This window comes from Euwallacea similis, chromosome 31 (assembly GCF_039881205.1).
Source record: "Euwallacea similis isolate ESF13 chromosome 31, ESF131.1, whole genome shotgun sequence".
Lineage (NCBI taxonomy): Eukaryota > Metazoa > Arthropoda > Insecta > Coleoptera > Curculionidae > Euwallacea > Euwallacea similis.
In genome coordinates, this window is record NC_089639.1 from 1,752,045 (window position 1) to 1,778,541 (window position 26,497).

The 26,497-nt window shown below is 33.8% G+C and overlaps 1 protein-coding gene across 1 annotated transcript; it reads left to right on the top strand.

The window, feature by feature from the left end:
- On the top strand, positions 1-26,131 carry LOC136417922 (uncharacterized). Its single transcript, XM_066403786.1, has 4 exons — positions 1-2,892; positions 3,016-5,115; positions 25,523-25,628; positions 25,731-26,131. The coding sequence occupies exons 1-4, from the start codon at positions 1-3 to the stop codon at positions 26,129-26,131; spliced, it is 5,499 nt and encodes a 1,832-aa protein (XP_066259883.1).
- Positions 26,132-26,497: the final 366 nt, after the last annotated feature.

Sequence of the window (26,497 nt, forward strand, 5' to 3'; positions counted from 1 at the left end):
ATGGACGGATTTAAAAGGCAAAGAGGTTCTGTAAAGTCTAGTTTAACCTATTTTTCAAAGTATATTGACCAGAATTTTTATGATAATGCAAGTATATCGCAGCAATTAATCATAGAATTAGAAACTCGCATTAATAATATTGAGGTCAGTTTGTTGCAAAAGTTTACCGAAATCCAAGACAATATTGAGTCAGCATGTGAATCAGCTGAGTTAGAAAAGGAATACGAAGAAAGGGCAGACTTTGAAAATAGGTACTACTCCGTGATTTCTTTAGCAAAAAAGTACTTGGATGAAATCAAAACCGACAATGAGGACGGTAAAGACTCCTCGAAAAGCTCGCAGAAGTCCGTTAATTTAAACACTGCGAAGGCTGTAAAGCTTCCAGATATAAATTTACCTATATTTGACGGATCTTTGCAAAATTGGCTTGAATTCAGGGACACTTTTGAATCTCTGATTCACAAGAATGAAGCATTATCAGATATTCAGCGTTTTCATTATTTAAGAGCCTCTGTGTGCAATGAGCCCCTCCAGATAGTAGCAAGTGTAGAATTTTCTTCGGACAATTATACTACTGCATGGGAATTAGTAGGAAAACGCTACAATAAAGATAAATTGCTGACTCATAATCACATTAAAAACGTCTTTAATGTAGAAACCATTAGTAAAGAGTCCGCCAAAGATATGCGTATGATGTTAACTAATGTAACTAAAAATATGCGCGCATTAAACAAGATGGGCTTGCCTACAGCATCTTGGGATGTACCAATGGTGTACCTGTTAAGTACAAAATTAGATAAAGGCACGACTAGGGAATGGGAATCATTCAAATCAAAGTCAAAGGTATATCCTTCGTTAGAAGATTTCAAATTATTCTTGAGTGACAAAGCGGAATTTCTCGAAAATATGGAACCAAGTCGTACGGAAAGGCAGCAAGCTGGAAAATTCAGAAGTTTAACTGCGATAGATGATGACGTAAAACAATTCGAAACAACGAACGTTAAATTACCAAAGTGTGCATGTTGCGAAGGTGATCACTACATACAATCATGTCCCTCTTTTTTAAAAACGCCTGTTGAAAAACGGGGCCAGAGAATCATGTCTTTAAAATTATGTTTAAATTGTTTAAGACCTGGTCATTTTAATAAGAATTGTCGAAAGCCAACGTGCAAACAATGTCACAAGAAGCATAATACGCTACTACATGTTGACAAAAATAATACACGAAACCTTTGCGATAATGGCCAAGAATCAAATATTGGCACTGAAGGTGCATCCTCATTGGTAGTAAATAGCAAAGAACTAGTTAATAATTCGGCTAATTGTGACATAAGTGAGGTTTTGCTATCGACAGCGCACGTTTATATTTTGGATCGGTTTAACAATAAGCATACTATTCGTGTGATTTTAGACAGTGGTTCTCAGTCGAGTTTTATTACTGAGAGGGCCTGCGACAAACTGCAATTGTTCAAGGAAAAATTTAGGGTATCTCTCAATGGAATAAATAATTCATTTTCGACGATAAACTATAAATGTAACACACAAATATTCTCAAAATCGAATGAATTTTCCTTAAAGGTGTCGTGTTTTGTTATTCCAAGAATAACAGGGCCATTGCCCGCGGCGCCGATAAACATTAACCATCTAAAGATTCCCATCAACTGTAAGTTAGCCGATCCTGAATTTTTTAAGCCTCAAGAAATTGACATGCTCATAGGCTCGGACTTATTTTGGGAAGTGTTGTGTGAAGAAAAGTGTTATTTAGGGAATAAATTACCGATCCTAAAAAATACAAGGCTTGGCTGGATTGTAACTGGTCCTGTAGGCAAGGAAAATAAAACAGAAGTTGTAAATTGCAATTTTAGTAGCACCGAGACTAGTCTTGAGCAGCAAATTCATGAAGGTTTAAAAAGGTTTTGGGAAATAGAAAATATTAATGAAGTCAAAAGGGGGTTGTCAGAAGAAGAGTTGGCGTGCGAAGAGCACTTCAAAAAAAATACGACGCGGTGTGAAGATGGCTCGTTCGTAGTTAGATTACCCCTAAAATTGGAAGTTTCAAAATTAGGTAGTTCTTTTGAGCATGCAAAAAGGAGATTTCTAAACCTTGAACGAAAGATGTGTTCAAATGAGCAATATAAAAATTTATATCATGATTTTATTAAAGAATACATAAAATTAAGACATATGACTAAAGACACCAGCCTGGACGAATCGTTATCAGACCATTATTTTATGTGCCATCATGGGGTGTATCGCGCTGATGCGATTACTACCAATCTACGTGTAGTATTTGATGCATCACTTCCAAGCAGCACAGGGTTTTCCTTGAACAATATTCAGATGGCTGGGCCTACCATTCAGCAAGATCTATTCTCAATCCTTATTCGATTTAGACAACATAGGTGCGTTGTATCTGCCGATTGCACAAAAATGTATAGGTCCGTGTGGGTCCATCCAGATGAAAGGCCACTGCAACGCATTCTATGGCGATTTAGCCCTGAAGAGCCACTGCATTGCTATCAATTAAAAACATTAACATATGGTACCACCTCAGCGTCTTTCCTAGCTATTCGGTGTCTTTTCCAGCTTGCTCTTGAAATCCAAAACACCTATCCGGACATAGCCGAAGTAATCAAAAACGACTTTTACGTAGATGATCTCCTCACGGGAGCCAATACTGTAGAAGAGGCAAGACGAATATGCAATTTAGTATTTAAGACCCTTAAACAAGGTTGTTTCGTGTTGCGCAAGTTTTGTGCCAATGATGGCAGTATTTTAGACGGAATCCCTAATGATGATTCGTTGACAAAAATTGTCGAATTCGGGGAAAACGATGCAAAGAAAACGCTTGGTCTGATTTGGAGCCCTATTCACGACATACTAATGTACAAGGTAAAGGACTTAATTCATTGTGGAAAAATCACAAAACGATTAATATTATCCGAAAGCTCCAAAATTTTTGACCCGTTAGGCCTTATAAGTCCATGCGTAATTATTATTAAGATTCTTCTCCAGGGTCTCTGGTTAGAAAAGCTATCATGGGATGATCCAGTTCCCCGTGATATCGCTATGGCATGGACTACCTTCGCTGCGGAGTTGAGGTTTCTAAATGAACTTAAGATAGGTCGTCATGCAATTGGTGAAAATGCAAAATCAATTGAGATGCATTGTTTTTCGGACAGTTCTGAAAGGGCATATGGGGCCTGCATTTATCTCAGGTCTTTAAACGAAATTGGCGAAACAAATGTATGTCTTTTAGCATCAAAGGTTAAGGTTGCACCTCTGCAAACGGTAACTTTGCCACGGCTAGAACTTTGCGGAGCCTTGGTAGCATCGAGACTTGCAAAAAAGATTTCCCAGGCGCTGAGATTGAAATTGGAAAAAATATGTTTCTGGACGGATTCGACGATTGTATTAGGCTGGATAAAAACGGCCCCAAACAAACTAAAAACATTTGTAGGTAACAGAGTTGCCGAAATTCAAGAAACTACCAGTAGCGATACTTGGAGGCATGTTCCAAGTCAACTTAACCCAGCGGATTATTTATCGAGAGGATTAAGGTGTTCTGAGATCAAGAACGTAGATATGTGGTGGAATGGTCCACGATTTTTATGCTTGCCCGAAACTGAATGGCCAAAAACTCCTGGAAAAAGCGATGAATTGCCTGATTTGCGTAAGACTAGAACCTACTGTGCAAAAAGCACATTACAAGGAGGAGGTAATTACGTCGTCGAAAGATTTTCTAATCTATTGAAGTTAAAGCGGATACTCGCATTATTACACAGATTTGCACACAATTGTCGCAAGGGTTCAGGTAAGCGAAGGTATGGTCCATTATCAAAAGGTGAAATTGAACATGCCTTTAAAATGTTGATAAAGCAAGTACAAGAAAGTTCCTTTAATGAGGAGTTCGAGAGTATAAAGGAGAACAAAATAAAGTCCTCATCAAAAATTATTAGTCTGAAACCCTTTATTGATGAATTTGGATTGTTAAGGGTGGGTGGCAGATTAACGAATGCAAAATTTAGCTTCGAAAAGAAACACCCGTTAATCCTGCCTAGACGACATCATCTCTCTAATTTAATATTTACTCATGAGCACATAAAGTTATACCACTGTGGTCCACAGCATTTATTGGCCTCCATACGGGAATCATATTGGCCATTGGCAGGTCGGTCCTTAGCCAAACAAATCGTGCACAAATGCTTAAGATGCTTTAGATACAATCCCAAAATGCTAAGGCCTATTATGGGTGATTTACCCGAACAACGGGTAACCCCTAACCATCCGTTTGATGTTATAGGGGTGGATTATGCAGGTCCATTTTTGCTAAAAAGTCGGTCTGGTCGTGGTGCCAAACTTTCGAAGTCATATATTAGTCTCTTTATTTGTTTTCTAACAAAGGCGGTTCATTTGGAATTGGTTACTGATCTCAGTAAAGAATCCTTTATACTATCGCTACGTAGATTTGCTGCGCGAAGGGGTAAACCCTCTGTAGTGTACTCCGACAATGGTACAAATTTCGTGGCGGCGCACTCAGAATTAAAGGATCTGGGACAGTTTATTATACAAAACAATGACGAGCTGACTTCAAAATTATGCAATGAAGGGATAGAATGGCATTTTATTCCACCTCAATCACCCCATTTTGGTGGGCTTTGGGAGGCAGGTGTTAAAAGTATGAAATTCCATTTAAAACGAGTGGTTAGTAGTACCCCATTAACATTCGAACATTTTTATACCCTGTTATCAGAGGTAGAGGCAATAATGAATTCACGTCCCCTTTCTCCATTGTCCTCTGATCCCGAGGATCTCACTCCGCTAACCCCGGGGCATCTTCTCATCGGACGTCAGCTAAACTCTTGGTTAAGTGCAGACCTAAAGAGTTTGCCTACCAATCGGCTGTCGTTGTATCAGCACCTGCAGCAATTAAGACAGCATATTTGGAGCAGATGGAGCAAGGAATATGTTGCAGAACTTCAACAGCGAATCAAGTGGAGGCAGAACTATGACAGTTTGACCGAGGGTTCGCTAGTATTAGTGAAGGATGACAATGCACCCCCTATGAGGTGGAAATTAGGAAAAATCGTGGAAGTGTTCCGCGGAAAAGACGGGGTAGCGCGTGTAGCGTATATAAAGACTCAATCTGGGGTCATAAAGCGTTGCTTTTCAAAAATTTGTCCGTTGCCAGTAGACTAATTAATTTATTTGTGTCCATAGATGTTAAAAGTCTGCGCTTTCAAGGCGGGCGGCATGTTTAGTATTTTTAGTTTTATTATTATTTGTTTTTTTTAATTATAATTAAGTATGTTAGTGTATCCCGATGCTGCATCAGCCGTTTACGTCGGGAATCACATCAATTTCATTATTGGCCAAACATCCGAGTTTAATTGCTGACCGCTTCGCTGGCAATAACTATAAGGAATCATTGTCCAGTAATCTAAGCCGTTAGGCGCTAAGGTGACTCATGGCTGAGTAGCCAAAATTGCCATGCTTATCAAGGGTACGCTTATTAACAGCGTATAGACAGTTTATTTTTTAATCCCCGTTGAAATATGATTATGTAAATCAATATACTTTGAGAATTTGAACCGATAAGTTGTGGCTGGTACTGAAGCCAGCTATGTTGTTTTAATTCTAAAATACCCCAGGTATTTAACAATTCCAGATTTAGTAATTTTTCGATTTTTGAACAGGAGTGATAAATAATATGCAATTTTTTTAAGTCCAAGTTTTAGTTAGTAGAAGTATGTAAATTATAAATATTATAATTATTTTAATCATTGCGAAATATCACAAAATCAACTATTTTGGTTTCGGATTCTATGTTCACAGCAATGCGAAACGTTTGCCAACACAATAGTGTAATACCCTTTTAAGATCATTGAAGCTACTCGAATTTTTTTATTTGAATTATTTCTCGCAAGAAGCAGGGTCAGGCCAGTAATTTTTAAAAAGTATTTAAATATACGAGTATACATATAATTACAAGTACTTCTACATTTTTGCCTGCCATTACAAATCCAATTACACGTGCAGGGTAAGTTTGTAGAAGCACGATTATATACATATACAATTAAAAACCTGGTTTATACATTTGTATTTGTTTGCGAATACAGTTTCTTACTAATTGTTTTTGTGTTTACCGTAAATACACTGAGATTTTTCTATTTCTGAACTTACCATGTTATTATGTTTAATTTTAAAAAACATATCTCAACGTAGTGGAACGCAAGCAAGCAATATTACTCAGCGAATGTTTAAAACTTCAAATTTTTAAAAATGTAACGTCAAAGTCAATAATTTGTAATTCAAAAGTCACTCCTTCTCTTTCGTTTAACGGTATTAAGCTACTACTAGATACAAAATAATGTTTATATGATAAAAACTCAAATTTTAATTGAAACAATATTTAAAAGCGAAACAAATTACAAATTTACAATAAATGTTTAAAGTGTCTTCCTTCTTGTTTCAAACATTAAGCAAGGTGGTTCTCAAATTCTCGTACAAAATTTCTTAGAAAAACGGGATTTATTTCATTATAAGCGTTACATATTCACTGTTTTAATTCTTCCACATTTTGAATTTGAACGTTATTATAAATCTTCGATTTAAGGTAGCCCCAAAGAAAGAAATCATTGGGGGCAAAATCTGAAGGCCTGGGCGCCCATAAAATTGGTCCAAATCTGTCTATTCATTTATTCGGAAACTTGTGATTTCGTAAATCTCTAACAGCATTTATAGAATGGGGAGGAGCACCATCCATTTCAAACCACGTATTTTCAATATTTAAATTTGCAATTTCTGGAAAAAATTGATTTTGAAGGATATTCAAAAATTTAGTTGGATTGAGATTTTCTTAAATAAAAAATGGTTCAATAACGACATCATCAATTATGCTGATCCAAATGTTGACTCTCGCATTATATTATGTGTGGGTTAAATTTTGTGCGTGGGCATTTTTATTTGACCGATACCTAAGGAATAATAAAAAATATATATGTAACGAGATACAATAGAATCAAAATATTTATTACCTGTAGTTTTGAAAATTTACACAGCCATATAAGGGAAATGATGCTTTATCGGTAAAACACATTTTTACTAAAATATTTCCATTTTAAATGAGTAAATTTTATACACGTTCGCCAAAATTTGTGCTTCTAATTCTATCTTCTTCGTACAATAATTGATAATTAAAATATTTCGTCTGGTCACTGCTAAAACAAGCTAATTCCACTTTTTGCACTTTTGAGAAATCGATGTGTGAAAGTTTGAATCAAAATGAAAAATCGCCTGAACTTAATCACCGTTTAATGTTTGAAAAATATCCAAGTAAAATAACTTAACAAGAGCCAAATCCTGTACAAAATATTCCAAATAAAAAAAAGTAAATTATTACCAAGAAAACATTATTTTTATAGCACTTGTCTTGTTTTGGCAAAAAAAGAATAATCATCTTCAACATCACTTGACAGATCACTGTCCTCAATACCGAGCTCAGGGATACAATCATTTATGTCCTTAGAAGTTAGTAACAACTTATAATACTGATGAAGCTCATCCGGAATGACACCCGACTTGCACAGCTTTAGTAAGTCCTATTTCTTCTGAGTACTGATTGGCCGAGATTTAGAATATGCATTTTTTAATAATTCGATCTTAGATTAATAGGACGGCCTTTACCAAAAACGTTAATCTCTTTATAAGCAGAATTGTGATTGTATCTACGAATATATAAAATAATGCCTGGTTTAGATTTGAAATATTTTAGACATTTAATTTTTAGCCAATTAACTTTTTCTCTATTTATGCTTCTGGTTTTATTTTTCATTATTAATTTTGAGAGTGTTTCTAAATTGCAAAAGTCGTATATTTAAGCTCTTCTACCCTATATAAGTTTTTCTTTGATTTGGACGATCTTGCCATATAAAAAATATTTAGCCAATCATGCATAGTGTAAACCGAAACAAATTGTTTTGCTTTTTCGATAGCGCTATGCATGCTTTCTATCTCCATGTAGCTATGTCCACTCTCCAGGAATTTCTGTTCTATCACAGATAAATAAAGATTTATTTGAACCAAATACAAAAACAGAGTACTAATATTCTGGTTACGGTTCTGTTCGCTGCATGTATCAGAGGAAGGAAAAAGTTTTGTTACAGCTTGAGAAAGTTTTTCTATATATCTCAAAAGACAAGTACCAATTTCTAAGCTTCCCCGTTTTTCATTCAATTCAATCCATGACAAGCAGTATGCATCATTGGGTGTAGCTAACTTATACACTTTTAAATTGTATGTACAGATGTTACGGCCATAATACATCAGACTAACATCACTACTGGGAATCTTCAGCACGCATTGAAGATTAAAAGAGCAGCAAATGAAGCTATCTTCTCGTAGAGTTCTTCCTTTTCCTTCCTTTCTGGCTTTGTAGCAATTATTCTTTCTCACAATGTGACTTGTGTAATTTTCTTCCAGTTGTTTCTTTTTTTCTAAATCGGCTGTCTCATATTGATTGCAACTCTGACATCGATCTTTTTTAGGAACAAAAAAAGATAAATTGTAGTTGTTGCAAAATATTCGTCTGTATGTTATGAGAGTCACAGGTTTTAGATTTCCTTTGTCACAAATGTCTTTATATAATGAATGCATTTTTGCGTTAATTAACTTGCAACCAAGGTATTGCTTCTTTGTGGAACTCCGACCATAATGAGATTCCATCACAGGAAAGCTTTCAATATGGTTTTTTGCCATTTCTACATCACAATCTTTAGTTTTATTGTAGGGCTCTTTTTTTACCTCTTTGGTCACTGCTTTCAAATAAACCGTCTTTACCTTTGAACTTAAAAGCATGTTCAACAACTTTGCATATACAAAGGGTTTTTATAAAAAAATCCCTACAGACTCTGATCCTAGTATTGTTATATTCAGGAAAGTAACGTTTAGAATTCCGTCGAAGCTTTTTATTACTTCCTGGATTGGCTCTTCTTCGTTCAGACGTATGGCTCACAACTCTTTTTAAGACAAAATTCTTTCGCCGATTAAAATAGGCTGATCAATAACTATTACATATCATATTTCTTGCATCTTGAGATAATTTGTCTGTACATTTAAAGCGACATTTAGAATAATGAACTGGTTTCGGAGCCTTAGCCTCAATTTTTAGACGTTTTTTAATGTTTTTATTCCAGTAAGTTTCAGATGTTACGATTTTCAGCAAAGTTTCATGTAGATTACCATTTTCCTCTAAAATATCCAAAAATTAAACAAATTTAATAAAAGTAACGATTTAAAACTTACACATGTGTTATACACATTTTTTATTTTGAAAAAAAAATGTATATTCGAAATACTTGGAAAAAATCTTACCTTCTTGTGAAGAGCTATATGAATCCGGCACATAATCTTTGCTTTTTATTGAGTAATCAGAATTATTTAAATTAACATACCAGTCATTTGAGGTACTTGGTTTATCATAATTAGCTTTCTCTTTATTAGATTCTAATATAACTTTGTCTATAACATCAGTCTATAACATCTGTTCGGGTTAGGGGGTTCGTTCCTCGATTGGCGCGAGTACCACCCTCGTGAATATTTTACAGGATCTCGTGACTCGCGGACAATGAACTCGGGAGTACTTTACAATTCATTTATTGCACTATTGAACAATACACGAAGTAATGCACTTAACTAACTTAATAATTCACGCCCGGAGTGGATATTACAAGTCGGAAAGGGGTGCGCGAGGTAGCTGAGGATCTCACAGTCTCTTGGTCGTGATGTTGTTGCACTGAGAGATGATAGATGAGAGAGAGATTTCTACATTTTTTGGGTCTTAAATAATAGAGCTAAGGGCCGGTACTCATAGACGTACCCCTAACTTAGAAGCAATTGTCGGCATCCCGGCTACTCATCGTGTTAACGCGCAACGTCCAGATGAATAGCCGACTGGGCCTTCGTTGGCCAGGCCGGCGGAGCGGCGTTTAAATTGGACGGACAGTATGGCTCCGACAAAGAACATTGCTAGAAATCCCAATCATAAAACAACCACCATCTGGGGATGATGGGTGCTAACGCTGAGAATTCCTTGAATGCACGTGCCTATTACTAAACTAACTTACAGAAAAAAACCTAGTAGGGTTCGGGAACTAAAACAAAATTACAAATACAGGGGCGTAGCATCGGGTATCTTAATTAAGGAAATAGTCCGATGTGACTAGTTACAGCCTTAACAACATCAGTCTAAAACATCAGTTTGAAATTTATCTACCTACATTTTGCCTTTTTTTCAACAAAATGAAAACACCACTCTCCAATAGACGTATCAACCAACCTGTTGGAATTTCCCAACATAAAACGGTTGAAAACCGTTGGGCCTCCAATCGTTGTTGCGCCCCAATAAAATAGACATCCTCGAGCCACCGTTACGTGCCGAATTAAGATGGGAGCTATGCGTTCCGCCCATCTGGTTCTTTGCGGCTCGGGGTTGTAGCCCAGAATTGGAACCACACGGACCTCCAATAAACCATCAGGAATTCCCCGGCGTAAATATTGTACGATGCGGCACCCAAATTAGAGGGTAGCGGCATTGATATAATTCAGAATAGGTTGAAAAAGTAGCATCTCTCCCACCAGTTCTTGTAGCCCTAAGAAGTGGGGAAGTTGGCAGACTCCTCGAGGGCGAGACGGGTAGTACGAAAAAAGACCTCGAAGAGTGCAATTGGACTCCCGATTGAGAAAAGTATCTCAATCTCTCAATCTCTCTATCTCTCTCTCGCTACTTCGTAGTTACTCTCATAACTCAGGGTCGATTGGTCGCTGCTCAATCACTCCAAACTCTATACATGTACACTAAAGCAAACAGCTCTAGCAATTTCGCGTATTCTCAACCTAGCCCTCAGATCTCGCGTACACGGTGCCTTCGACTGTATCGGCGATTGTGAATTTATACAAGATAGTAGTGTATTAAATGATTAATTGTGCAACAGTGTGTTTTGTGAACTGGAAAACCCATAAAACCTACTTCCTCTAAATGACGGTAGACCGCCTGGTCCTTCGAAAAACCCAACCAGCATAAGTGGATTACTCCGTGGGTATCTATTGAGGTAGTCACTACTGTTAGGCAGACTCTAAGAGACCCTGGCCTAAACACAACCCGTATTAAAATACATCGAAAAGTGACTCCAACATCTCTTCATTATTATTATCTACATTTTGTTTTGTTATGGTTTTTATGTTGTGTTTTTTTGACACGTTTGCAAACAAGAAGCAAGCGCATGTTTACAGTTGGTATTTATTAAAATAATTTATTATTTATTATAAATGATTCAATTTATTATAATATTGAACCAGTTAGGTTTGAATAATTTATAATAAATAAATAAAATGCATAATACAGCTAGTAAACGACGAAACGCAAATATCTTCTTTTTTTGTGATAAAATTTATCAAAATATTTAATATTTGCTCATTTATTACTTTCGTACAACAAAACCAACCTAATTGCGTCATGTCTGGTTTTAGCTCAGCTGGAAAGCTTGAAATGGGTAAAATATTAATAGGTTTTAAAATACAAATTCACATATCTGATTTTGGCTGACTAAAAGTGAGAAAAAATGGAGATAGGCTATTTTAACCAATCGATATTCTCACCTTTAATATTATTTAAACTTGCGTCGTTTAGGCAATACATTTTTTGAGCGTTTTTTAGTTTAATAGAGCACTTAAGTGAAATTCGACAAAAAATGAAGTTAGTTTTGGCAGTAACCTGATGATTTGTAAGTGTTGTATTTGATCTCTTTTAGAGTTTTACGTACAGAAGATTTTTAAATTGCAAAATATTCAGTTACCTGCTTCAAAAACATATGATATACACATATGTATACAGGGTATCCCATTTAAAGCTGTGTTTGAAGATTACTAAAAAACGGTACGTTGTTTGAAAAAAAGTTTCAAATAAAAGTTGTCCGGTAAAGAGGGGGACCTGTTATGAAGATAGTGCCTTTTAGCCAAAATATCATTTTAAGGTCGTTTTAAGACTAATTTTGTTTTCAAACAACAGCCTCGTATTTTTTTAACAGATCGTTGTAGACCCTTAAAAAGGAATATCTTTAATTTGAACAATTTTTTTATTAGACGTTTTGCTTCAGAGTTATTCTTGATTTTTGTCCAATTTTTGAGATAGTCGAAATTATTGAATTTTTTTCTAGAAAAGTTTTACAATGCATATTTTGTTTAAAACTCATAACAATCTTTCTATCTAATCCAAAAAAATATTTCTATGAAAAAAATATATATATATTCTTTTTAAATTTGACAAATTAATTTAAAATCCTGATTTGAGAAACTTATGGAAGCAAATGTTCAAAAGAATGTCCTTCCTGTTTTAAATATGTCTCAACTTTGATTCGAAAAGAATTGTTTACTCTGCGCAATATCTCCCCATTTATCAATTGACACGTATTTTCAATTCTCCTTTTCATGTTATTTGCAGTTGTTGATACTTCTGTCTAAACTTTGTTTTTTAAAAAACCCCAAAGGAAAAAATCTGATGAGGTCAGATCAGGCGACCTAGAAGGCTAGTTCACTGGATCGCCCCATCCAATCCATCAATTTGGATACATTTTACCCAGAACCTCATAAGACATTATAGAAAAATGGGCTGGACAGTCGTCATACTGATACCACATCATCCGTTTAATCGTAAGTGGCAGTTCTCTAACAATTCCGAAAGATTATTATGCAAGAAATTGCGGTACATTTCTCCGTTCCAGTTTCTTTCAATGAAGAAAGGTCCAATTAAATATCCCCGGATAATATCGCACCATAATGACAATGGTCAACTTCTCTAGGCCAGTATGAGTTTAGAGCACTTCAAAAATGCGAATTATGACGATTTACTGCACCGTGGTTTATGAATGTGGATTCGTCCAAAAACAAAACGTTGAAGAAGAAATTTGTATTTTGATTTAATTGCTGATTTGCCTAATTACAAAAATTGACTCGGTTTTCAAAATCAGTTCCATGAAGTTCCTGATACAAAGAAATGTGGTAAAGGTGGTATTTATTCACGTTCGAAATTCTTTGGACACTTGCCTTTGATATTCCTGAGTCAACAGCAGTTTCACGACAACTTACATGGGGATCGAAGGCAACAGCTGCAAGAACTGCTACTTGATTGCCTTCATGTGTTGCACTTTGAGAGCGATTGAGTTTTTTGTTTCTAATGTTTTCGTGTCTTTGAAATTTTTAATGACACTGTTGAAAGTTGTTCAACAGGGAACTCTTTCAGTAAAAAGTTCTATTACTCGACTAACATTTCTTCCAGCCTCTTCATAAATAAAAACTATTTCTAATTTTTCCCTCAAAGTGTAGCGATCTATTTCAATTATTGAATTTTGAAATGAAAAGAATAATTTTTCAATTATTTCACATAAAACAATTAAATTGATTGTCAAAAAAAGAATATCGATTCCCTGTAGACCTTATTATAAGGTAGACTCTAACAAGAGGAAATTTAAGAATTTTTTTTTATTAGATAGAAGGGTTGTTATGAGATTTAAAGACGATATGTATTGCAAAACTTTTCTACAGAAAAATACAATAATTTCAACTATCTCAAAAGTTAAACAAAAATCAAGAATAACTCTGCAGTAAATCGTCTAAAAAAATTGTTCAAATAAAAGATATTCATTTTTTTAAGGTCTATAAGGATCTATAAAAAAATACGGGGTTGCCATTAAAAAAAAAAGTTGGCCTTCAAGTTACTTTAAAATGACGTTTTGACTAGAAGTTACTATCTTTATGACATGTTCCCCTCTTTACCGGACAATTTTTATTTGCAACTTTTTTTCATACAACGTACCGTTTTTAAGTAGTCTTCAATCACAGCTTTAAATGGGAGACTCTGTATATATGATATGATTTTCTTTCATAAAACATAAAATATTTAGCTTCATTTCTTCAGTAAGTACATGTGAGATTTTAAGTATTTTTCATGTCAATGCATTACACAACCTTCCGAGTCAAATGATTTTACATTGTAGTGAATGGTACCTATAGCAGGTACAGGTTTTCTTGGATATTTTGCTGCGAATAAATCCCGTACATTTCTGAAACTATTGCCGCTTTGGTATAAATTGGGCATTTCTATTTTTTCTTCTTTATAATACATAATTTTTGAGGTGTTCGGAGATTATTAACAGAAAACTGAAATTGACGTTTTAAACATTCGATGTATATTATTGGTTGCTTACGTTCTAATGCGTTGAAGTGTGTTTTTTTAATTAAACATAAGGTAATAACATGGTATGTTCAGATGTAAAAAAAACTTCACTGTATGTAAATATAAATACATTGTAAATCGTATAACAGGTGTTATATAATTGGCAATGACATACTATAACACTAGCCTTCACAAAACGAAAATTTCCTGTTATCTTTTAACTGTTTGGTAATTCTGGTATAGGTAGTGTTAATTCTTCCGCATTTTATCTATCAGCCGAAGTTTTTTTTGCTAGAAGTCGTAAATGATTCGAAATTCCCTTAATCGGTTTCGGGAATTAAGTTTATAGTCTATAGCTTTTTCATTAAAGTTCACCATCAAAGGAATCTGCATTCTTATTAACAATGTATAGAAGTGTGGTATTTTTCAATTGTTCGGGAAAATAGTAATTAATCACATTTTACGACGCCGCGCGTCATCAAAGCCGTCACATAACGTAAGCAGAAACAGTTTTTATGCGAACCTAAAATTAATGCTTGGCTGCCCCTCAATTCGGTTTTTTTGAAACGTTTCAGATCTCTAGCTATATTAGATCCCCTAAACTTTTATTAGGACACTCACTGAGAATGACCCTGTATACATATATACAGTGTGGAAATTTTAGATGGAACAGCCCATATAACTAAGATACCGAACATATGAGGCTAAAATTCTCGGACATTTTGATTTTTATTTTTTCTTGCGGTTTTTTGATAGTAAATTCATGTATACAGGGTAGTCAAAAAATCAGGTACGACCACTAGCTTTGTTTTTTCAAATCGAAACATCTATTTTTTATTTAATTTTTGACTTCTACGCAAAATTCTAAGTGTATTTTATGTACCATGTTCTACACTTAAACGCAACAGGTCTGGAGAAATTTATGATTGAACATTATTGACGTTGTTTATTTACCGTGTGTCCTAAAAATTTCTGATCAAGTAGGCCATTATTTGACCGCGAAGTCGCATGTCTTTTTTTATTGTTTATTTTTGTTTAATTTCTGTTTATGTCAAGTAGTGTCCTTCCTCGCTTTTGATTTATTGCAAAATGATTCGTTTGACAGAAAAATAGAGAATCGAAATTCTGATTATGAAAGGATGTGGAGATAGACAACGTACACATCAAAAAGTATGTGTTTTATTTAACAATAAATATCCAGATGATGGTCCTTTAGGGCACTCCACAGTTTCTAAAATTTTAAATAAGTTTTCTGAACTGGGACATGTTAAAGACAATTTACAACACCGGTCTAAAGTACCCGAAGAAATGAAATTAAACGTTTTATTGCAGCTACAAGAAAATCCACATAATACCTCTCGAGCAGTGGCTGTTAATGACATTAGTCACACTTCTGTTCTGAAATATTTGAAAACTTATAAATGGCATCCATAAAAATTATAGTTAGTTAACGAGTTCAATGTAGATTATCTTGATATTAGAGTTGAATTCTGTGCTAATATAATGGAGATGTGCAATACTGATGCTACTTTTGTCAACCGTATTATCTTTTCTGATGAAGCTACCTTTACACTTAATGGTACAGTCAACAGACAAAACTGTCGCTATTAGACGTCCTAGAATCCTCATTGAATAATAGAGATGCACACTTAATTTCCAAAAAAAGTAAATATTTGTGTCGGAATAGTTGGCAACAGGATTTTAGGGCCCTATTTCATTGACGGAACATTAACGAGTGAAAAGTATTTAGAATTGCTCATAGAACTTGTTGCTGCTTTTGTTAAGTTGTATTCAAATGAGAATCATACTGATGTTCCCAATGATACTTTATGGTTTCAAGAAAATGGAGCACTCTTTCATTACCTCGTTGATGTTAGGGCTTATTTAAATGACATTTTTCCTGAATGCTGGATTGGGAGACGAAGACTAATTGAATGGTCCGCACGACTAACCTGAGCTAACCTGACCTCACGCCTTTAGGTTACTTTCTATGAGGTTATCTTAAGAGTAAGGTATACTTTAACCAATCAGCAATTATCGAAGTCTTAAAAGAAAGAATTCGTTATGAAATAAGAACAATTACTTCAGTAATGTTTCAAATTGTCAAACTGGAGTTCATTCATCGTCTTGCTTACTGTCAAGAAGTAGGTCGGATCCAATTTGAACTTTTAATTTAATGGTTGCTTGTTGTTTTATTTTGTATTAAATCGGTCCTTTTCAGAGCCAAATAAATTTTAAAAGAAATAAAAAGTTTTAGTTTTTGATATGTTCAATCGTAAATTCCTCGAGACCTTTTGCATTTAGGACATGGTTCATGAAACACACTTAGAATTTTGCATAGAATTAAAAAATTAAATAAAGAGTGGGTGTTTACATTTGAAAAAATAAAGTTGGTGGTCGTACTTGATTTTTAGATTACCCTATATACGTGAATTTACCATAAAAAAAACCGCAAGAAAAAATAAAAATCGACGTGTCTGAGGATTTTGACCGCATATGTTCAACATCTTAGTTATATAAACTATTCCATCAAAAACTTTCACACTGTATATAGGGTGTTTCACAACTTTATCAGGAAACGCTAATGAGTGATTCTACACATGAAAATAATGGTAACATGTCCTGTAACAAAAATTCGAATCTCAATATTTATCAAGTTATGACGTATCAAAGGTGAAAATTTTTATTCTTTTTTTCAAGTTTGTGTCGCCATTTCATAATCGATTAAAGAGATATTTGGAATGAGGCACAAGCTTAATGAATCTTAAATTCCTATAACAAAAACGTTTTTAAAATGTGTCACCAAAAGGAACTTTTCCTACATCCAAATTTTAACCTTCCTCTATTTTTTTTTGTTTCTTCAATTATAGCAAAATAAAGTGTGTTATTTTAAAGATATGAGTATATTTCTATAAAAAGGTACTCTTCATTCAAACCGATAAATTGAACGGTTTAAACGTAATTCAACATTGAAACTCTTATTGATTTTAAATTTAGTAAAGTAATTTTGACTTTACTTGTATTTTTAAAACAATTAAAATAGTGGGTACCAGTTTTTAATTTATTAATAAGTACAATAAATAAAACTGGTTAATTAAAAAAAATTTCAAAATGTTCTCCATTTTTCTCTATACACTTTTTAACACTCTTTAAAAAATATCTTCGTACACGAAAAAAAATGCCCTGAGTCTCCCATATAGTATTAAATCTATTTTCAATTTTAAAACGTAGTTATTCAACATTATTGGTCGGCTCATTGTACACTAATGATTTTATATGGCCCCAAAAATAAAAGTCCAACTGATTTAAGTCAGGTGACCTTTGTGCCCAAGACAACGGCCCATTTCTACCAATTCATCTGTTCGGAAAGGTATTGTTTAGATGGGCACGTACAGCTACACTAAAATGTGGTGGTGCTCCGTCTTGTAATAGCCACATATGTAATCTGGTTTCTAAAGGAACTTCTTCTAATAGGACTGGAAGGTTATTTGTAAGAAAATGTAAATACATTGCACCATTTAGGGTTCCACCAAAAAAATAAGGTCTTAAAAGAAAATTTCCTATAATTCCGGCCCATACATTTACAGTAAATTTTTACTGATGCTTTAACTTTACGGTAGCCTGAGGATTTTTATTCGCCCATCGGTGTGTATTATGTAAGTTCATAATCCCATCTCGTGTAAATGAAACTTCATCAGTAAATAAGACCAAATTCGTAAAGTTGTTATTTTTTTCCCATTTTTGTAATATTTCACGACACATATTCAATCGCAATAGTTGGGCCCCTTCATATAGCACTTGAACCTTTTTAACATGATAGGGATAAAGTTGCTCCTTTCGAAGAACCCTTGAAACTGTTGCGGGACTACACGTCACCCCTCCTAAATTTGAAATTTTTCTGGTACTTGTTCCTGGATTTGCAGCTACATTTTCCAAAATCCTTTGCTCTGTTGCAACATTTATAGGTCTTCCAGTGCCAGCCCGTTTGCCTTTAAGTAATCCTGTTTCGCCCAGTCGTCTGTGTAGGTTTATAAAAGTTTGTGCATGCGGTATCTTATTTCTTTGCGAATAGGAAAGCATGTAAATCCGACGAGCTTCTTCTGCATTTCCATTTGCTCTTCCGTAGCAAAAATGAACATCACACAATTCACGGTTTGAATATTCGTAAGTCATAATACTAATACATCCCCTGACCCGTAAATAACCGGAATAGAGTTAAAACAAAAGAAAATCGTTACGCGATCTGTCAAAGGGCAAATGTTTTGTAAAAAACTGTTTAAGTCTATGAATGGCATCGAAGATTTTGTTGTAATTGTTTTAAATGTACAAGTAAAGTAAAAATTACTTTACTAAATTTAAAACCAGTAAGAGTTTCAATGTTAAATTACGCCTAAACTATTCAATTTATCGGTTTGAATGAAGACTATTTATTTATAGAAATATGCTCATATCTTTAAATTGACACACTTTATTTTGCTATAATTGAAGAAACAAAAAAAATAGAGGAAAGTTAAAATTTGAATGTAAGAAAAGTTCCCTTTGGTGACACATTTTAAAAACATTTTTGTTATAGGAATTTAAGATTCATTAAGGTTGTGCCTCATTTCAAATATCTCTTTAATTGATTATGAAATGGCGACACAAACTTGAAAAAAAAAAAAAATTTCACCTTTGATATGTCGTAACTTGATAAATATTGAGATTCGAACTTTTGTTACAAGACATGTTACCATTATTTTCATGTGTAGAATTATTCATTAGCGTTTCCTGATGAAGTTGTAAAACACCCTGTATATGTATATACAGAGTGTTTGATAACTCGATACATTCCTTTAAGGGAATGATAGAACATGAGGTAAGGGCTAAATTTAACCCAATTTACCTTAGTACGAAAGTTGATAATAACAAAGATATAGGATGTAGATGGAGTCCAGATCTAACCCCGCTAGAGTTTCACGTATGAGGTAGGATGAAAGAGATGATTTATGCTCAAGAAATAATATAGAGAGTAATTAATACGATGTAGTGAAGGAGCTGTCGTATTCTTAAGCATACATTTTTGGTCAAAATAATTTATGCAGAAAATATAAAACGGGAACGTGTATTAGGAAAAAATGGCATCACTTTCAACAAAACTTTAAATAATTAGACTAAAATGAGTATTACTTTCACAGAAAACAGACAACGGTTCTTTTAAAGATTATAATATTAATGGGTATAAAGAAATTCAATAAATGCTAAAATTATTTTTACATCAGTAGCTTTAGGTGAGTTTTTCTCGAAAAGCGTTGCTTCTAGCGACTTCAGTAAAGTATATATATTTTTTTATCATCTCACAAAAACCCCTGGATGTACAATTTTACAAAATTAATTTTAAGAAATCGCAAAATATTTAAAAAAAAGATTTATTTTTTCAACTTTGGCACCCTGTATCTTTGTTATTATCGACTTTGGTACTATGGTAAGTTAGGTTAAATTTAGTTTTTAACTCAAGCTCTGTCACTCCCTTAAACGGATGTATCGAGTTACGAAACATCTTGTATATACAGGGTGTTTGATTTATCACGGACTTGCGATTTTCTCGAAAACCAAGAATTGAATATAAAAATTGTTCAAATAAAATTTGTTTGGGGTAAAGGAGCGCTTTTTTTGACATTTTTTTTTTCCAAAAAAACTTTCATTTAGAAGGTCTTTTCAAGATTATCTACATTTTTCTAATGGAAATACTATGTCTTTTTGACAAAAATAGATACATCACTAAAAACTGAAAAATATTTGTTTGAAAAATTTTTCCATTCAAAGCTTTTTTAAGTAGTTTATTCAAAGAAATAATGAAAAACTAAGTAAAGCATGGAACAACAACATAAAAGTTTTCTAATCCAATAAATGTTCCAAATTTCTTCCACCAACTTCAATACAATTTATAATACGTTTTTTGAACGATTCATGAACGCATAATAATGTTTGAGTACTAATTTTCCAAGTAGATTGCCTAATCCGCTGTTTTATATTTTCTTGGGTTGTTGGAATATGTTTGTAAACTTTATCTTTCAAATATCCCAATTAAAAAAATCTGGAGGCGTTAAGTCTGGTGATCTTGCCGGCCAGTTAATAGGACTGTTGCATCCAATCCAACGTTCTAGATAATCATGATCAAAAATTTGTCAAGCACCCCTAAAAAAATGCGCTGGGCAATTGTCATGTTGAAACCACATGGAATGTCGTAACTCTAAGTTCAGTTCTTCAAATGAAACGGGCAATTTTCACCTTAAAAATCGTTGGAATTTTTCCCCGTTCAAGATCTCATCAATAAAATATGATACAATTGAATGAAAACAAAACAAAAATTTGTTGTTATGATTCCATACCACACATTTATAGACCATGGATGCTGATGCTCAACTTGTCGTATCCATCTAGGATTGTCTACAGACCAGTAATGAAATATTATGGCGGTTAATTTGACCATGATTAGTAAAAGTTGATTCGTCAGACAACAAAACTGACATAAAAAACTTGGGTTATCAATTATTTGTCTTTGAGTTCATTGACAAAACAACATACGATACTAAAAATTTTCGCTGTGAAATTCCTGATGTAGGAAAATACGATACGGTTTTAATTTATGACGATGCAAAATACGAAAAACACTGTTTTGCGCTACTCCTGAATTTGATTCAATTTACCGAATACTGATTTCTGGATTGTAAGCAATAGCAGCCAGGACATGGATTTCATTGTTTTCATTAGTTACAGTGTTTTTGCGTTTTTTTCCTATTTATCAACATTCCCAGTCTCTTCAAACTGCCTCACAAGTCTTTTGAATGTAAACCTTAATTGCACAACCTTTTCTGGAAATCGTGCAGTATACATTGTTATTGATCTTGAAATATCGCGACCACTTTCTCCATAAATAAGGATCATTTCAATTTTTTCTTGTAATGAAAAATGTGCCATTTTTTCCAAACTTCTTAATCACAAAGAAACAATTCGAAAAACATTTCTACACCTCTCACCCGCTATAATGATTTGAATATTTTATTTATTTCCTAACCCTTATCAATCCAATTTCATATTATCGGTTATTTTTTATTGAAACAATTTGTTCAAACAAATTTGTAAGGCAATTTGTAAACCTGTGAACGTTAATTAATAGAATTTTAAACATTTATTGTATAGAAAACTTTTATGTTGTTGTTCCATGCTTTACTTAATTTTTGATTATTTTGTTGAATAAACTGGTAAAAAAAGCTTTGAATCGAAATATTTTTAAAGCAAATGTTTTTCAGTTTTTAGTGATGTATCCATTTTTGTCAAAAAATATAGTGTTTCTATTAGAAAAAATGTGGATGATCTTGAAAAGACTTTCTAAATGACAGTTTTATTATTTTAAAAGAACCCCTTTACCCCAAACAAATTTTATTTGAACAATTTTTGTATTCAATTCTTGGTTTTCGAGAAAATCGCATGTGCGTAATAAATTGAACACTGTATATTTATGTATAGATACACTCTATTTTTTAAAAATATTTTGAAAGTTATACTACTTACGGTTATACCGGAAATCAAGATTAACTTTTTTATTTCAAAAAGAACACCCGGTATATTTTTGCATTTTTAGAATTTGGGGATTTACCTGATTAAATTCATATTAGATATCCCTCTACCTATACCTAACCGTTTCAAAGATTATCTAATTATTGAATTAGATGATTGAAACTGGTTTTATGAAAATTTATTGACATGTTAACAAAACATGGTAGATTAGGTTAACGAGAAAAGTTATTATGTATAAATATTATACAGGGTCTCCAAAAAATAATATCAAATTTAAAGAACTTTGAAAGCAAAACAGTCACTTATTTAAACGGAACATTCCATATATTTTTAAATAAATTCTAGATTTAATTCTAAATTGATTTCTATTAAGTGTCCCTATACCTGAAATGAACGCTTTTGCTGTTATTTGCGATATTTTAATATTAGACAATAATATTTCGAAATATCTTAGTTGACTTTGAAAAGAATATTGTTGCTTCTTGCTAAAACGCATTAATGTGATTGTTAGTTTAACAAGTTCGCTCAGCAGTTTAGAATCATGAACTTTAATAATAGTTATTCAAATAGCGATATTTTAAATTTATTCTTTATTCATAAAGAGTGTAACAAAATATTGGGGGAAACTTACTGTACATTTAACGAAAGATATAAACATCTTCCGAAAATCAGGAAGAATAAATTTAGGAAATAGGAATCAAGTTTTTTAAGACAAGTTGAAACTAAAAAGTCTTATTCTAGACCTATCATGAATAACGAAAACAATGAAATTACGGTTTTAGGATATTTTGATACAAAATCGAATTTTTCTGTTCTAACTGCTTCTATTACGTCGTGTAGTATGAAATGAGTAGATTCTCGAAATGCCACATTCAACTGCGAATAACTTCACTCTAAATCTATATTTGGACTTGACTTTTTTATGTGGAAAAGGCACATTCTTCCTCTTTCGATCAGAGTTTAAAGTGTTAAAAATTATTGAAAACTTTTATTTTTATAAAAATTTTTGTGCAGCCATGCAAAATAGTGAAATTCGTGTGTTAATGAAATATGAGTTCCAACGTGGAACCACAACAGCTCAGACGGCTCGCAATATTAATGATGTGTTTGGTACTGAAGTCACTTCACAGCAAACAATATCTCGTTGGTTCATGAAATTTCGTTCTGGCAATTTTGACCTGAACTAACCTGAACAAATGAACCACGTGGACGACCTGAAACTCAAGTGGATAACGATTATCTGAAAGCCGTGGTGGAAGCGAATCCACGTCAAAGTGCAAGCGAATTATCGTTAATATTCAGTGTAACCAAAAAACAATATTGACTCATTTGGCTGCAATTGGTAAGGTGAAAAAGCTGAACAAGTGGGTACCGCATGAGTTGAGCGACATACAGAAAGAACGACGTCTCGAAGCTTGTTCTTTGTTGTTCTTTGTTGTGCCGGTATAATAACGATCCATTTTTGAATCGGATTGTTACTTGTGATGAGAAATGGATCCTATATGACAATACCAGATGTTCATCGCAGTGGTTGGATCAAGATCAACCACCAAAACATTGTGCGAAAAAAAATCTTCATCAAAAGAAGCTTATGGTGTCCGTTTGGTGGTCCAACGCAGGTGTCATCCATCACAGCTTTATGAAACCTGGTGAATCGATTACGGCTGATGTCTACTGCCGACAACTGACCGAAATGATGAGGCAACTGACGGTTAAGCAGCCAAGATTAGTCAATCGAAGCGCACCGCTATTGTTGCACGACAACGCTCGGCCACACACCGCACAAGTCACCTTGGCCAAGCTACAGGAGTTGGAATTGGAAACTCTTCGTCATCCACCGTATTCACCCGACTTAGCACCCACTGATTACTACTTCTTTCAAAATTTGGATAACTTCTTGGTAGGGAAAACATTTAACTCCGACGAAGCTGTCAAAACTGCCTTCCAAGAGTTTATCGACTCCCGGCCTGCAGGCTTTTACAGCAGGGGAATCAATGAACTTCCCGTTAAATGGCAGAAGTGTATTGATAATGGAGGTGCATATTTCGATTGACAATAAAAACATTTCATATGAAAAAAAAAATGACTAGTTTCAATTCAATTCTACTCATTTCATACTACACGATCTAATAATAATTTATGTTGGTACTTTTATTGTTATTAATGATAGTAATTGTTTACTTTCAATTAGTGATTTTTACAGATTTATCATATTCATCAATTCAAAGAATTTTAAAGAAACGTACAATGCATACATCTCGAAAAATGACTATTTTCAGTTAATTGAACCATAAAACTCTCATATTTGCGCTTTACCAACCAACAATACTTGCACATTTTTACCTTAAGATGGTATCACTAGATGGAGCTAGTGACACTATTGAATTTCGCACATTTTTCAACATCCAAAATCGGCATAAAGCTCAATGTGTTAGTGACTATCTCAATGTGAACAATGTGAACAGACATAACAGTGGCACATTTTCAATAGTACGGTAAAGCAGATTAAATATTTTAATTTTAACTAAACAACAGTGACTCATTTGAAGTTATGTCAAATATTGTGTGTCAAAATGTTACAATAAGCCCCCATGTTATTGAATCAACATATTTTGTGCCACTATTGCATATTTATTCATTGATATTTTTAAAACGTGTCATTATTGCTTTATCTACCTAGAATTATAAGCTTTAAAACTTTATTTAAAACTAAGTAATATATTTGCCTTCTTAGAGTTGCAAAGGCGGCAAAATCAGTGAAATAAGTATCTATGAAAATTTTTTCTTTGTTTCAACCCAGCGAATTGAACTACAAGATATTTATTGCAATATGGAAAGTCAAAATGACAATTGACTAGGCAAACAAATTCTAGGGCTGTTAGGCATTAAATTAGCAAAAGACATTTCTAACTGTAATACTGATACCTGGAAAATTGTATCTGATTTGTCTGTGATTAGCAATGTAGAAACAGTTGTAAGCAATTTAGAAGTAAACATAAAAAAAACAGATTTCTGTAGTTGAACTTGATCCATTTGCAGAAATGGAAGTTGTCATAAAAGTGAAAGAAACTGGATCAGAGTGTAATCAATTCTCAGACGATTCTATTGCCGATCCCAATTACCAAGTTGCATTATCCACAACAGACAGTGAACAAGAAGTGCCAATGCAAAAAAGTCATAAAGACACAAATCTATAAAAGGAGAAAATCACAAAAAGAAGGGAGAACCGTCAGAAGTGAAAAAGAAACAAAATAAAATCACTCAGAAATAGCGAACAACTTTATGTTACTCTAAACAAAGGCGGATCTATTGCACCTAGACAAATGAAACCTCCTTGTGATGAAAACTATAAACTTAAGTGCTTAACTAAATTCTCCAAAGAGGAAAGGACTGCAATATTTTGTAAATACTGGGATCTGTCTGATATTGTCAAACAGCGATAATTTATTTCGACACTTATGCATGAAATACCTCGAGATGATAATAATTCTATATCTCGTAATGGCAGAAACAAACGAGCCAATAATAATATTTTTCATTTATTAAAATGATAAGAAGATACATATTTGTAAAGTGTTCTTCATATCGACTTTGGCTATTACCACTCGTTGTATTCGAAGTGTGATAACCAAGAGAAAAGAAGGAAATTTTGAAGATAAAAGAGGAAAGCATGGGAATCAAAAGCAAATACCTGACGTAAAAAATGATATACATGCTCACATTTCATCCATTCTCAAGATTGAGAGCCATTACACAAGAGCTCATAGCGAAAACGAGTATATTGAAGGCGGCAAGATCGTAACCGATCTATACAGAGATTATAAAAATCTTTTTGAGCAGGCTGGTAAACCCGTTGCAAGTTTAACAGCATATAGGGATATTTTGAATTTTGAATTTAACTTGGCTTTTTTTTATTCCTAAAAAAATCAATGTCCGAAATGTGTAGCCTACAAAAATGCGGATGAGGATGAAAAACAAGAAATGGAAGTCGGTTATTTAATACACCAAAGAAAAAAAAAGCTAAGCAGGATAGAAAAAGAAGAAGATAAAGAAAAATGCAGTGAAAATTATCGGGTTAGTTGTTTTGACTTGCAAACTACATTGCCAACACTGAAAGGCGACGTTCCACCATTCTACTACAAATTCAAGTTATCCACTTACAATTTTACGGTGTGTGGCTTTACTCAAAAGGTTCAAGGTTCTGTTACCTATTTTATGTGGTATGAAGGGCAAGGTGAAAGGGGTGCCAATGAAATTGGCTCGTGGTTGTTAAAATATTTAGAGGATCAAGGTGAAAGTTATGATGGTAATGTAGGATCGCAGTTGATTGCTGGTGTATTCTTGTAGATAGGCGTTACTTTTAAGTTTGACAGATGTTAGATAGTAGGTATTTAGGTATTATCTTTAAAATTGATATACTTCTGAGTACGACCCTAGTAGGCAGTAGTTGGAGCATAGGGATTTCCCATATTATGTCTGGTCAACATTGGAAATCCCCGCAATAAACTTGGTCGGCATTGGAACTGCCTGTAATAGACATTGTCGGTATTGGTATTGCCCGCAATAGACTTCGTCGGCCCTATAGTTGCAGTTCCAATTCCCAACTAAAAAGCTACGGTTTAATGCGGCGGATAGTGCAGATGGCACTCTAACTAGGGTACGCCCATAGTTTATCGTCGTGAGTTTTAGTATTTAAAGATTTGTAGGGTATAT